Source organism: Sphaerodactylus townsendi, linkage group LG01 (assembly GCF_021028975.2).
Source record: "Sphaerodactylus townsendi isolate TG3544 linkage group LG01, MPM_Stown_v2.3, whole genome shotgun sequence".
Classification (NCBI taxonomy): domain Eukaryota; kingdom Metazoa; phylum Chordata; class Lepidosauria; order Squamata; family Sphaerodactylidae; genus Sphaerodactylus; species Sphaerodactylus townsendi.
In genome coordinates this window covers 14,772,881-14,785,314 of record NC_059425.1, presented here as the reverse complement: position 1 = coordinate 14,785,314, position 12,434 = coordinate 14,772,881, and the positions used below count along the sequence as shown (strand labels likewise).

Genomic DNA, 12,434 nt, shown 5'->3' with positions numbered 1-12,434 from the left:
AGGCCACGAAAGCCGTCGACAGTACATTCAACAAACCTTTATGCCGCTCCGTTTCTCAATGTATTGCGTCTGCCCCAGACAGCAAGTTAAACGGAACCTATCATTTAGCGAAGACAACTTTGCTCAGCATTTTTTCAAGCAGAAGTTTCTAGGAAGTCCACAGCAAGGAATGCACACGCAACCCTCCCTTGCTACTTCCCTCCCCACCCAGCAACTTACAGCCAGACATAGACTGCTTCTGGGCAGGTTCTAGTTAACCAGGATGGATGATTTCCCATTAAATCTGTCTGAGGCCCCATTTCAAGCCAGCACCACATCTTGCAGCAGTGAGTCCCATAGGATAATTATGCATTGTGTGGGTCAGGGGTCTGCAACCTGCGGCTCTCCAGATATTCATGGCCATGCTGGCAGGGGCTGGTGGGGTTTGTAGTCCATGAACATCTGGAGAGCCACAGGTTGCAGACCCCCGGTGCGGGTGGAAAACTGCCGTTGGATTTGCTACCCGCTTTAGTGGGTGTACTTTTCTTGTATAATGGGGAAGGGGAATTCTTCGCCCATTATCTATATATATAAAAATCTATTAGTGCGTTTTTCTGCTGACAGGTAATCTCCCAAACTACTGGACTGATTGCTTTGAAATTTTCACACAACGTCGCATTCGCGTGTGGCCAGGTTTCCATACTGTTTCCACACTGTTTCCACACCTCCTGTTGTGTACATGTCACAACTGTGCCAGTTATTGTGTACATGCCACACCTGTGACAGTTGGAACCACAGTTATGTTCCGCAACAGCACCATCTGCCGGCTGTCAAAGCAACACCCTCTGATACAAGGGAAACAACCATGCCTTCCTTGAAAACCACCCACCCACCCTAGCGGAGGAAGGGGAAGGTGAGGGAGGGTCCGGGGGTTTGCTGGACTAAATGCTCTGAAATTTGAACACAATGTAGCTCATGCCTCCCAACGTGTTTTCAGCTAGGTAATTCACCTGCAAGGGAAGGGAGTGAAAGGGACAGGCTCAGCCATCTAGACATGGCCCACCCACCCTAGCAGAGGAAGGGGAACGTTAGGGAGGGACGGGGCGGGGTGCCATGCAAAGGAATGGGAGAGAGGGAGGGGTGAGAGGGGCCCCTTGCCCCTCCCCTCCTCTGCAAACATTGTGCAATGCCACATGTTCGAACCATTCGCTTCCCCTTTTCTTTCTTTTCCACTTCACCAGACAGCCACAGCAACGCGTGGCCGGGCCTGCTAGTAGTTTTATAAAGCTGTCCCATTTCTTAGCCAACTTTTGTCCCTAAACCAAAATGCACCACAAGATTTAGCTTTTTTTTTTCATAGGAAAGTGCTTCGACACATGCAACCAGCTCACACCAGATTTCCTGGGCAGAGAGTCTGTACCCTTAAACGCAGGCAGAAATTCAACAGGTGATGCCCAGTCCTACCACCACCACCTGAAGGCAGGGCGGGGAGGGTCGATAGCCAGGCCTGATGTTTTGCCCCATTTCCCAGCTGATGAAACAGTCTTCTCCTCAGGAAAGCAATGGGGCGCAACAGTCTGGCTGCGCATGGAAAAACAACGCCGTCTCTGTTCGGTGGACAGTTTTTTATTTTTTAAAAAGACAATTATCAAAAACATGTGGAGGACGGGAATAGTGCAAGGCTAGAACAACTGTGGGAAGGGAGAGTCTTCATGAATGGAATAAATTACACACTATCTGCAACAGCTGGAGATGGTGAGCGGTACACCCCAAGCAAGGAAAATAAAGGAAGGTTTGCTGATGTGGGGGGGTGTGGGGGCGGGGAGAGAACACACATGGATGGCAGGCTGGGACCAGCCCTGAGACAAACGGGGGACGGGCTATAGAATTGTTCTACAAATGGCTAAGGAAAAAGAGGGTGGGTCGGAACACCTTTCCTTCGGGGGGGGGGGGGGTTGTAGTGTGCTGCCTTTTGTAATCTAGGGCCAGAGGCCTTTCCCAAAATAAAAGTGCCCTCCGAAGGCCCTGCAGTATGGAGTAAAGCAAGATCCTACACAGCATAAAGTGCCTAGGTTTGGGAAAGAGTAGTGTTCTATCGCCCAGAGCTTTTCTGAAAATAATAAAGAACCTTCAAGATGCCCCCGTTTACCCAGAGTTCCATCCATTGGCAAGGACTTCTCCAATGGCAGGTTTGCAGCACCAAGCCGGGGCCGAAAGCTGCAGGTGGGTCAGGGGGGCTGTGGGGTCTGGAACAGCAACTACCAGCCCGAGTCCTCGAGGCTCAGTTGAAACACGAGGCAAAAACGCACAGGTCTTTGCGCTTACGTCGCGTTTCTCCATCCGAGTAGGAGCCCCCTTTCGACAGGACGCAAAGCGAGCACCGAATCCCACGGGCAGATTCTCTCGTGCTTCGGCCGTCGCTGTTTTTAACCAGGCCCGAGTCCCGGCTCAGGGGCTGTTCATGACATTCTCCTCTCACAGGGTTAAGCTTGACAAGGAAAAAGGCCGGGACACCCCTAATTCCACTGCGGGGAACCTCACTGACCCGGGTTCCCCTTCTTGTGAACCATCTAGTCATAATTACCCAAGAGGAACCTGGAGGTGACTGTGGGATGTAAGCAGAAAGGAGAAGAGATCAGCCCCTCCTGCCGGCCATAACCCAAGACAGGAACTAGGAAAACCAGTGCCCACAGGATGGCAGTCTGGTTAAGGGAAGCGAACTTCACATTTCCGCCTCCCTGTTCCAGAAAGATAATCCAGCAACACCGGGCTGCAAAAGAAGACCTGGCGGTTTTCCCTTCCGCTTTTGAACAGGAAGCTGCGGAGGATGACAGTCTAGGAATATCTGACCAGCTTTCTTTCTTCTCCGGAATGGCCCAGACCAGAGGCAGAGCTCCGCCCCTTTCGTTGCCTGAGACCTGCCGTTGTTTAAGTGCGGGGTGGGGCAACCCCGTTCACAGAATAAGCCACCTTCCATCCCGTTTGGCCAGCCAGCTCCCTGCCCCAGTTTCCAAGCTAACTTGATTATCCTTAACCGTGTATAAAGTCCCACCAATGCCCAGCAAAGGGATGTGACCGCCCCCTCCTAAGCAAGATGGGCACAGTGTTTGACCACACGCAAGACAGAACCGCCGTTACGAGGCTGAGTCTCCCCCTCTTTGGTAGGAAGGGACACGCCAGGGAGCTGTGTGGCACTGCAGCCCACTGTCAGGAGCTGCCGTGGTAGAACTTGGGTGGACTCTGCCCCCGCCCCCAATCTATTGTCAAACTGGGATTCGCTCAGACCCCTCAGTACCCAGTGTCACTGGCAGACATGGGGAAGATATCCCAAAAGCCTCTGGGACACAGCGTGAGTGCAATTCCAATTATTGGTTCTAGACAGCAGGGAAATGGCCAGCTACCCCTGGAACCAAGACCCGGACGGGGATTCTAGACGCCAGTCCCCACTGGCATTTGCCTGTCCCTTCTTAGTTAGTCTTTTGTAGTCCCGTGTGATTGTTCAATTGCTTCTGGAGCCTGGAGTCGAAGGCTGTGCTTGCGGTCAAGATTTTGGTGGAGTCCATGTTGGCCTTTTCCGCTCTGGAGAGCCGATTTCCTTTCCTCCCGTCCTCTGCATGCCTCGGAGCCTCCAGGTCAGGTGCAGATGTTCGTAAGACTGCATGTCTGATGTCACTGGTTGTATTCTGGGACGTGCTCCCCTCGTTCTCCGTGACTGGATTTGTCGTGGGTTTCTTCAGTTTCAAACCCGGCTGTTCCTTCTTCCCCGTGTCCGGGACGGCCTGGGTTGCGCCGAAAGGGGCTTCCCCCCAACCCATGGCTTGGGAGAGTTTGGCAAAGGGCGTCTTGCGCAGCATCTCCTGCCGGAAGTTGTGGTTGCTGCCAGTTGGGTAGTTCCTCCCACCCAGGCTAGGCAAGGAGCCCTTGATGCCCTTGTTGGCTCTGGGATTGGTACCAATGTCAGCTGTAATGTTAGTGTAAAGGGGAAGGAGTTCCTTAGACAGCAGTTTGTAAGAGAGGGAATTCATGCCGTCCTGAGTCCAGGCCCGGTGCGTCCTGATCAACAGATCAAACCTGCACAGGAAAAGAAGATAAATTGGTACAGTCTGATTGCTAAAAACCACCCATCCATCGATAGAAGAAGGGGGGGTGGATTTATACCCCCGCTTTTCTCTCCTGTAAGGGAACTCAAGACGGCTGACAAGCTCCTTTCCCTTCCTCTCCCCACAACAGACACCTAGTGAGGCAGGTGGGGCTGAGAGAGGTCTGAGAGAACTGTGCCTAGCAGCCCAAGGTCATCCAGCAAGAATGTAGGAGTGCGGAAACAGGTTCACCAGATTAGAATCTTCCACTCATGTGGAGGAGTGGGGAATCAAACCCGGTTCTCCAGATAAAAGAATGTTCATACGAAGGAGTGGCAAATCAAACCCAATTCTCCAGATAAGAGTCTGCCACCCATGTGGAAGAGTGGGGCATCAAATCGGCTCCTCCAGTCCACCTGCTCTTAATCTGATTCTCATACGCTCATAGACCAATCATGTGCTATAGCAGGGAGTTTCACAAAAAGGCAGCCTTAGGGCGATTCCGCACACGAGTAAAATAGGTTCGACCCAGTTCCCTGAGAAGGGTACTGACCTAGGTCGAAGCCACTGTTCTTCCCCACTGCAACCAGCTTGATCCCAGCTCGGAGGGCGGAATCATCCTGTGCCTCTTCGCCGCTCCGTTCCGATTGGCTACTGTTCTACGGCCATGTTCCGTCTATCCCCACACACGTTGTGCCACAGGAATGCCACAGGAATGGAGGGACGAAGGTGGCGTTTTTTGATTGGCCAGCTGTACGCATGCCCGAAACACTCAGCTGTGATTGGCTGAATGGGGGACTCCTGGCACCAGAGATTCCGCACTTTACTGGAATCGAACTGAGTTCGAGCGTGGTTCCCTGAAAAAGTAGTCGTTCCCAACTGGAGTCGGAAATTTGACCGTTACACGGGGCGAAGCTGGTACAAAACCACATCGATCCCAGTGGTTGTGTGAAGCACTTAGGTCGAACGCAGCTCAAACTTAGGTCGATGACGCAAGTGCGGAATCGACCTTAGACATGGGCAACAGGGGCAGCTGCTCTGGCCCCATACTAGCACAGGCCCTTACCGCCAGGCACTCTGGGGCCGGTGGGGCGGGGTGGGGAGAACAGACTCTTGTTCCCATTTATGCCTGTCCCATTTGAGGCTTGGATAGCAGCTTCTAATGGCAGTGACAGTTCCCATCCCCCCTCACCCTTCCGTGGCCCTCGGCGGGGCAGTGAGAGGGCAGCAATTCAGGGACCCCACACGGGATGTTGTCCGGGCTCCAGAATCAAACAGTCCTTATGAATCCATTCGAGCAGCCAGTCGCTAACGGATTTTTTTTGTGCCGTTTCAAACACAACCATTCGGGTTCTTGGCTGCTAACAGACTTTTAAAAAAACCTTTTCAGACAAAGCTGCCTGTGTCCCCTGTCGGCCCCCCGGGGCTCAGTTGTTTATAATGAAAACGGCTTTCTTCCATTTTCAGCTCTTCCCTGCGCTTCTGAATCACTGCAGTGTGCTGGATTGCTTCCGAAAGGACTGCTTTTTTCCCCCTATCCTTTTTTGGCTTTTTAAAAAAAACCTCTCAGATTAGTGACTGAAAACCAAGATCTATGACCATCCGACCTTAACGGTACTTCCTCTCTCCTCTATGGTCACTTTAAGGGCCTAGAGGGGAAGTCTTGGTGTTGTGGTTAGGAGTAGGTGGATTCTAATTTGGAGAACTGGGTTTGATTCCCCACTCCTCCACCTGAGTGCCAGAGGCTTGTCTGGTGAACCAGATGTGTTTCTGTAACCCCCATGCTCAGAATGGGTTGACCCAGAAAGGGGTGGAGACTCAGAGCAGCAAAAGGTTGCAGAGCTCTTTGGAGGAAACAAGGCTACCAGACTCGGACCTTGGTTTCTATTTGTGGTTGTAATGGGTGAGAGTTCTCCTGGAAACCTTCAGCATGTTGAATCCTGTTCATCAAGCCCTTGGAGTCTTCAGGAGCCAGCCAACTTGCAAAGAAGAATTGGACTTGGCAATATCAGTAGACTGTAAATATAAGGACTCGAAAATGCAACCTGAACAGGACCTTGAAGTGTAATGTTAAATGTTGATGTTTGATGCTAATATGTTAAGAAAGTAAACCATTTTGTTTTTAAAATTTGTTGTTGCAAACTCATTCCAAGTTCTGCCCCACAGAACCCACAGATAGAGGTTACATTTCCACACTCCTACATTCCTGCTGGGTGACCTTGGGCTAGTCACAGTTCTCTCGGAACTCTCTCAACCCCACCTACCTCACAAGGTGTCTGTTGTGGGGAGAGGAAGGGAAAGGAGCTTGTAAGCCACCTTGAGTCTCCTTACAGGAGAGAAAGGTGGGGTATAAATCCAAACTCTCCTTCTCTTCTAGAATGTTATCCTGAGGAGGGAGTGAACAGCGTCACACAACATTTTACGGCAAGCTGTGAAAAGCCATTATGAAAAGCTACAATGGAACAGCCTAAAGTTCTGAGTATCCACCTGCATTTCCCCCAAAGGTTTGTGAATGCCACCCAAGATTTGTAGCTGTTCCTGGTGGGGTGCATTACTTCCAATCAGAATGATCAATGCATAGATCCTAAATTCACACACAAACAAAAGGGGGGAAAGTCCTCCAACCACAGGAGGATGTTGTTGGATCACTGCAGATATGTATTCTTTATGCTGCAAATGCAGCCCACAGGATCTATTTATGTAATATCCTACATTATTATTGGTATGTATTGTGAAAGCTCTGTGGATCAGTATTGTCCATATATTATTGTGGATCAGTACTGTCCCTATATTACGAATACAGGGAAAGGGAAAGTTCACACAGCTGTTTCAGAACTTTGCGAAACAGCAAGATTTGTCCTTGGAGACCTTCGAGACAAAGATGATTTTCAGGGTATGAGTATTTAACCATCCAAGCACCCTTCAATACCTCTGACTCTCAAAACCTCATATCCTGAAAATCGTCTTTGTCGCTAAAGTACAAATGAACTCAAATTGACCTGTTCTACTGCTGACCCTCATAGCTGCCCTCAGAAAATAACTGCGCCAAAGACCCACAAAATGAGATCTAGCCCTGCCTAGCCTCTCTAGTGGGGATGGACTCAGGTCCTGCTGCCAGAGAAAGATAAAGAACTAACACAGCCTTATGTCGTTGCTGGAAGTCATTGACAGGAAGTGATAAAGGAAGCCCTAGGAATCTAGGGGCGATTCCCCACTGGCAGGTTTCACCTAGGTTCGACCCGGTTCCTGTAAACTAGGTCGACTCCAGTCACTCCCCACAGCCGCTGTGTTCGACTCAGTTCTTCTATAACTGAGCTCAAGAGGGCGGGATCGTCTTTGGTACCAGTTTTGCTCCTAGTTTCCCATTGGCTCCCGTTTTACGGCGGGAAACATGAACATGCGTCCTTTTTTTTTAACGTTTTCGTACGTCGCAGCTACATAGCTACGTAGAATTCCCGCCGAAACCGACAACACAGAAAAAAATTAAAATAAAATAAAATAACATGAAAACAGTGCCCGGACAAGGCACACTTTTTCTCTCCAAGACTCTCCCGCTCTGCGCATGCACAAACCGGGGGCCTTTGGCTGGATGGGAGTTTCGTTGCCGTAGCAACGTAGCTTCGAAAATGGCGGTTTAAAAAAAAGGCGCGTTTTCCCCCTTTGCAACCCCCCGTTCTGCACATGCTCACAAACCAGTATTTGATTGGCTAAACGGGAGAGTCGCCTCACCGACGATTCCCCACTGAGTTTCTACAACTGAGTTCAACCTAGTTTCAGGGAAGAAGCTGTACTTCATAACTGGAATCAGAAATTCCAGTTCTGAGGGGGACAAAACTGGGACAGAACAAGGACGAACTCAGTGGCAGTGGGGAGTTGCTGGGTCGAACCTAGTACTAAACTGAGTCGACTCTGCCAGTGGAGAATCGCCCTAGGAGTTTCCAGCAATTCACTGAGCTGTGCTTTGTCATTTCTGGAACTGCCTGGCAACCCTACTCCTCGATTTGAATGGGGGGCTTTCAGCTTCAACTTTTAACCATACGCACAATGTGAGATGTGTGAGGAAACCCTAAACTGCAGAGACCGTTTCCCCGATCCTTACTGGGCCCAACGGATAAGAGGCGCACCTGTGTGGATTCTCCTCATTTCCCCTGTCGCCCTTATGCTTCACCATCTTGTAGTGACCGACGGAGACAGGAGGCCGTGAGATCTTCATGCCCGCCAGACGCACCCTGGAAATGCAGAAGGAAACAGCAGGCCTCAGGATCTTAACAAGGCCACTACAGGCCCCTCCAAAGGTTCCCACCTCGAACCATCTTCCCCATCCAACCCTTTCATAAGGATCCAAACTTGCCCATCTGGCCACATGGCCATTCTGTGCAGGTGACTTCTAAAAAATCTGCAGCCGTTCTCAGTAGCACCAACACACGCTTGGAAAACTAATGCCATGTCTTTCTCTTTTGTCTTTGCTGAAGGTTAAAAATTATAAGCTGTTCCCCCCCCCCCCCACACACACACACACATACACACAGACAGCAGGAAATGAGCAGTCACCATGACGACCAACAATTCGAGCTAGCTTTGCTGAGAGAGGCTGCTCAGGAGCACAGCGGTTCCCCGGGCTAGGCCCGCAGCAGCCAAACACCGGTTCCTTTCATTTGCACAACTCTCCTTTCGCTTCTGGTCTTGCTTGTGGGGCAAACCTCAGTTTTTATACATTGTTCAAAGAATGACAGGCCTTTAACATGGAGAAAATGGCCACTGTCAGCATGCAGGGACCAGGTGGAATCGGGCAGCGGGGGGGAATGGACTTCTCCCCATCACCACGAAGTGAAGCGGTTATCTTGTCACAATCTCTCTGGCCCCGAACTGAACAGGAAAAGTTGGACAGACCACCCACGCCAAAATGCATTATATCACAGTCCCAATACAATTGCCTCTGCACAGTTTAGGCCCAGAGTTCTACCAGTTGGCTTGCCCTAGGCCATATTTCTTCTACTGCCCCACTTCTAATTCCCCTGAATTCTGGCCACACTTCTTGAGAATCAATACGTAGAGTTCAAGTCCTGTTCAGTCCACCAATTAAGACCTTCTTCTCAAGTCTTTATCCTTTGTGCTCCTGCCTGTAGAGGGGAGGAGGGTAGAAACAAGGCTTTCTCAGTGGTGGCTCCTTGCCTCTGGAATTTCAGAGGCAAGGAGCCACCACTGAAAAAGTCCTGTTTCTATCCTTTTCCCCCCTACAGGTAGGGACACCTGGTGCTGACCTTACTGTCTTTCAAACACCAGACCAAAACATTCTTTTTAACCAGGCTTTTAACCAAAGGGTTCCATATTTTTTAGCTGCTTTATCAACTATAGCTCTTTTGTGAACATCATTTTAGACCGCTTGTTTTGTTTAACTTTAGCTGCAAACTGTTTCCAGTAGGTCTGTGGAGAGGCAGCATCTAGGTTTTCTGCATAAATAAATCTCCTGAGAACTCTGCTAATTTTCTCCCATCTTCCTTAATCACTGCTGTGCCGATCATCTTCTCATCACAGGTCCTTTCCCCGCCCTTTTCAAAGTTGGAGCACTTCGGAACATTCTGAGACCACCGAAGAAACTCCAGCCAATGGCAACCCACGTTTTGCCTGCATGTTAATAAGGATACCTGAGCTGGACCCTCGTTGACACGGTGGCTATCATTTCACCTACCTGGACGCTGTAGCTTCCCCGCAACCCTGTGCAGTGGAAATGAACATGCAAAGATCCAAGAGCGCATGAGGTGGAATGGAGAGAAAGAAAAGAGATGAAGGAGACGAGAAGGCATCGCCCCAGTTGGAGAGCAGGGAGTGGGGGATGGAATAAGCATTGCAACCAGATCTTGCTAAGGGAAAGTCACTTTTCCAAAGACCTCCTACTGTGGTCACAAGACAGCTGCCAATCTTCCACATTCTCTTGCCTAATTTTCACTATAAACCTGATTGTATGGGATTGTGAACAAGCCCTCCTGCCCAAGTGTGATTCTCGGTTTCTTGACACGAGTTTACACTACAAGTTTGCAGTTCTTATAGACGCAGGCATATGTTTGGAAGTACAGTGCGTGGGCAGAAGAATCTGATTAATATTTCCAGAGTTTCAGGACTCTGGATCCCGCTGTATCGGACACCAAGAAAATAGCGAAGTGGCTCTGAGGAAGTGGAAGAAATGCTCACGAGCTTAAGCCAGACATGATGGAGGAAGCAGAACAGAGGAAGCCAGGAGGAGGGAAAAATGGAGAAGCAAGAGACTCACCTTGTAGCAATATCATCATCTTCCCCTCCCCAACCCCAATATTCATTGGGGAAGCCGTTGATTTTCAGATACTGATCTGGGGTGAGCGCTGACACGCCACCAAAATATTGAGAGTACGGGAGGCTGGAGAGAAGGGGGGAGAGAGAAAGACAAAGTCACTACCTGTTCAAGTCAGACAGGGTTTCCCAGAAGAGGAGTCCAGAGTCCAATGGCAGAACACCTACTGCGCATACAGAAAGTCCCAAGTTCAATACTGGATATCTCCAGTTCAAGGCTCTCAGTATTTTTTTTAATATATAAGTTTTTTTTCCCTCACAAAGGAAGCTTTAATTCTTGAAAGCTTACACCCTGGAATTTTGTTGGTCTCTAAGGTGCTAACAGACTCAAATCTGGCTCTTCTACTGCAGACCAACATTGCGGGGGGTTAAGTATTTTAAATTCACTTTGTAAAATGGTTTGGGAAGGAAATCTGAAACATGGTATACAGAGGGGTGCTATGTGGTTTCCGGGCTGTATGGCCGTGTTCTAGCAGCATTCTCTCCTGACGTTTCGCCCGCATCTGTGGCTGGCATCTTCAGAGGATTTGATAGTAGGAATGGAAAGCAAGTGGAATATATATACTGTGAGGTCAAAAGGTGAGGCCCTCTAAATAGAGTAGCCTGGCATGTGAGTCACAAAGAAGTCTGTAGCCTGGGAGTAACAATGAAGATAGCAAGGTCAACAGGTGAATGCATCTGAATAGAAGTATCCTGGTCTTTGTTTCCTTTGATTGCTATTGTCTATAGTTGTCCTGTGTTTGTGTGGAGCTGATTGGTCACTGTCTTGATTCTAGAGTATTTCAACACAGGCAGCCAAATTCTGTTCATTTTCATGGTTTCTTCCTTCCTGTTGAAGTTGTCCATGTGCTTGTGCTCTGAAGATGCCAGCCACAGATGCAGGCGAAACGTCAGGAGAGAATGCTGCTAGAACACGGCCACACAGCCCGGAAACCACACAGCACCCCAGTGATTCCGGCCGTGAAAGCCTTCGACAATACAGTGGTATACAGATTTTGGAAAATAATCATTTGCCTGGGGCCTACACCTTTAAGAACCATCACTCCCTGTACCTGTTTGTTTTTTTTGTTTTTTTGTTTGTTTGTTTGTTTGCCATCAAGTCCCAGCTGACTTATGGCAACCTCCTAGATTTTTCCAAGGCAAGAGAGGTTTAGAGGTGGTTTGCCGTTGCCTACCTGTGTGTCATACCCCTAGTTTTCCTTGGAGCCAGGATCAGGGCTGAGAGTACATGACTGGCTTAAGGTCACCCAGTAAGTTGCCATGGCAGAGGGGTTTCAAACCTGGGTTTCTGTGAAGAAAGTGTAATTTTCCCCTGAACGTTTACTCAGGAATAACTCACCCCAGCACGACAAGTATTTGGTCTCTTCTGGACATGGCAAGGCCTGGTCATAAACAATGAGAACCCCTCATTTATGTTTCCACAGAGGAAATTAGATTTTCCAGGACAACATTCTAAAAGCCCAACCTATCAGGTCGGGAAGATTGATCCAGCGGACCAAAAGGAGACAAGGGCCATAGAACTGAGTTCACAGGGATTTCAGAGAATTCTTCTGGTTCAGACTTCAGACTAGCCAAAGACTTGCCACTGCCTAGCCTTGTTTAAACTGGAACGTCCCCCCCCCCTTCATTTTCTTCCTTTTTAATAAAATCTTTAAAAACTCAGCCGTTTCAGAGTAACTGGATGAAAGAACCCTGTTCTCTCAGTACGTTACAGGAAGACCCATACGTGGCTAGAATACCCAGAGGTAAAACATCTGTGGGAAAATGTTATAATGTATATAGAAAAATATGTGAATGTAAAAATAAAGATAAACACAGATCTATTATTTATAGGCATACTGGATTATACAATAATAGAACAAAGAAAGAGAAAGCTATTCAAACGAATGATTAGAGCGGCCCATGCAGTAATAGCGATGGGATGGAAGGACAAAAAAAAAATCTGGACAATGCAGAAATGGTTGGAATATATATGGGAACAAATACAATTAGAAATTTTTGACAATAACGTCAAGAAACCCAAATATGGCAAGAAAAACAAAAAGACATGAA

General features: G+C 48.8%; 1 protein-coding gene across 1 annotated transcript in view; it reads right to left on the bottom strand.

Moving 5' to 3' along the window:
• Window positions 1-1,589: 1,589 nt before the first annotated feature.
• The window catches only part of B4GALT3 (beta-1,4-galactosyltransferase 3), a 40,396-nt gene continuing 29,551 nt past the window's right edge, over window positions 1,590-12,434 (bottom strand). Inside the window, exons 5-7 of the mRNA XM_048511580.1 lie at window positions 10,327-10,449; window positions 8,183-8,287; window positions 1,590-4,050 (exon numbers count right to left, since the gene is read on the bottom strand). Coding sequence (XP_048367537.1) covers window positions 3,447-4,050; window positions 8,183-8,287; window positions 10,327-10,449 — 832 coding nt within the window. The 3' untranslated portion in view covers window positions 1,590-3,446. The remainder of the gene's footprint in view (window positions 4,051-8,182; window positions 8,288-10,326; window positions 10,450-12,434) is intronic.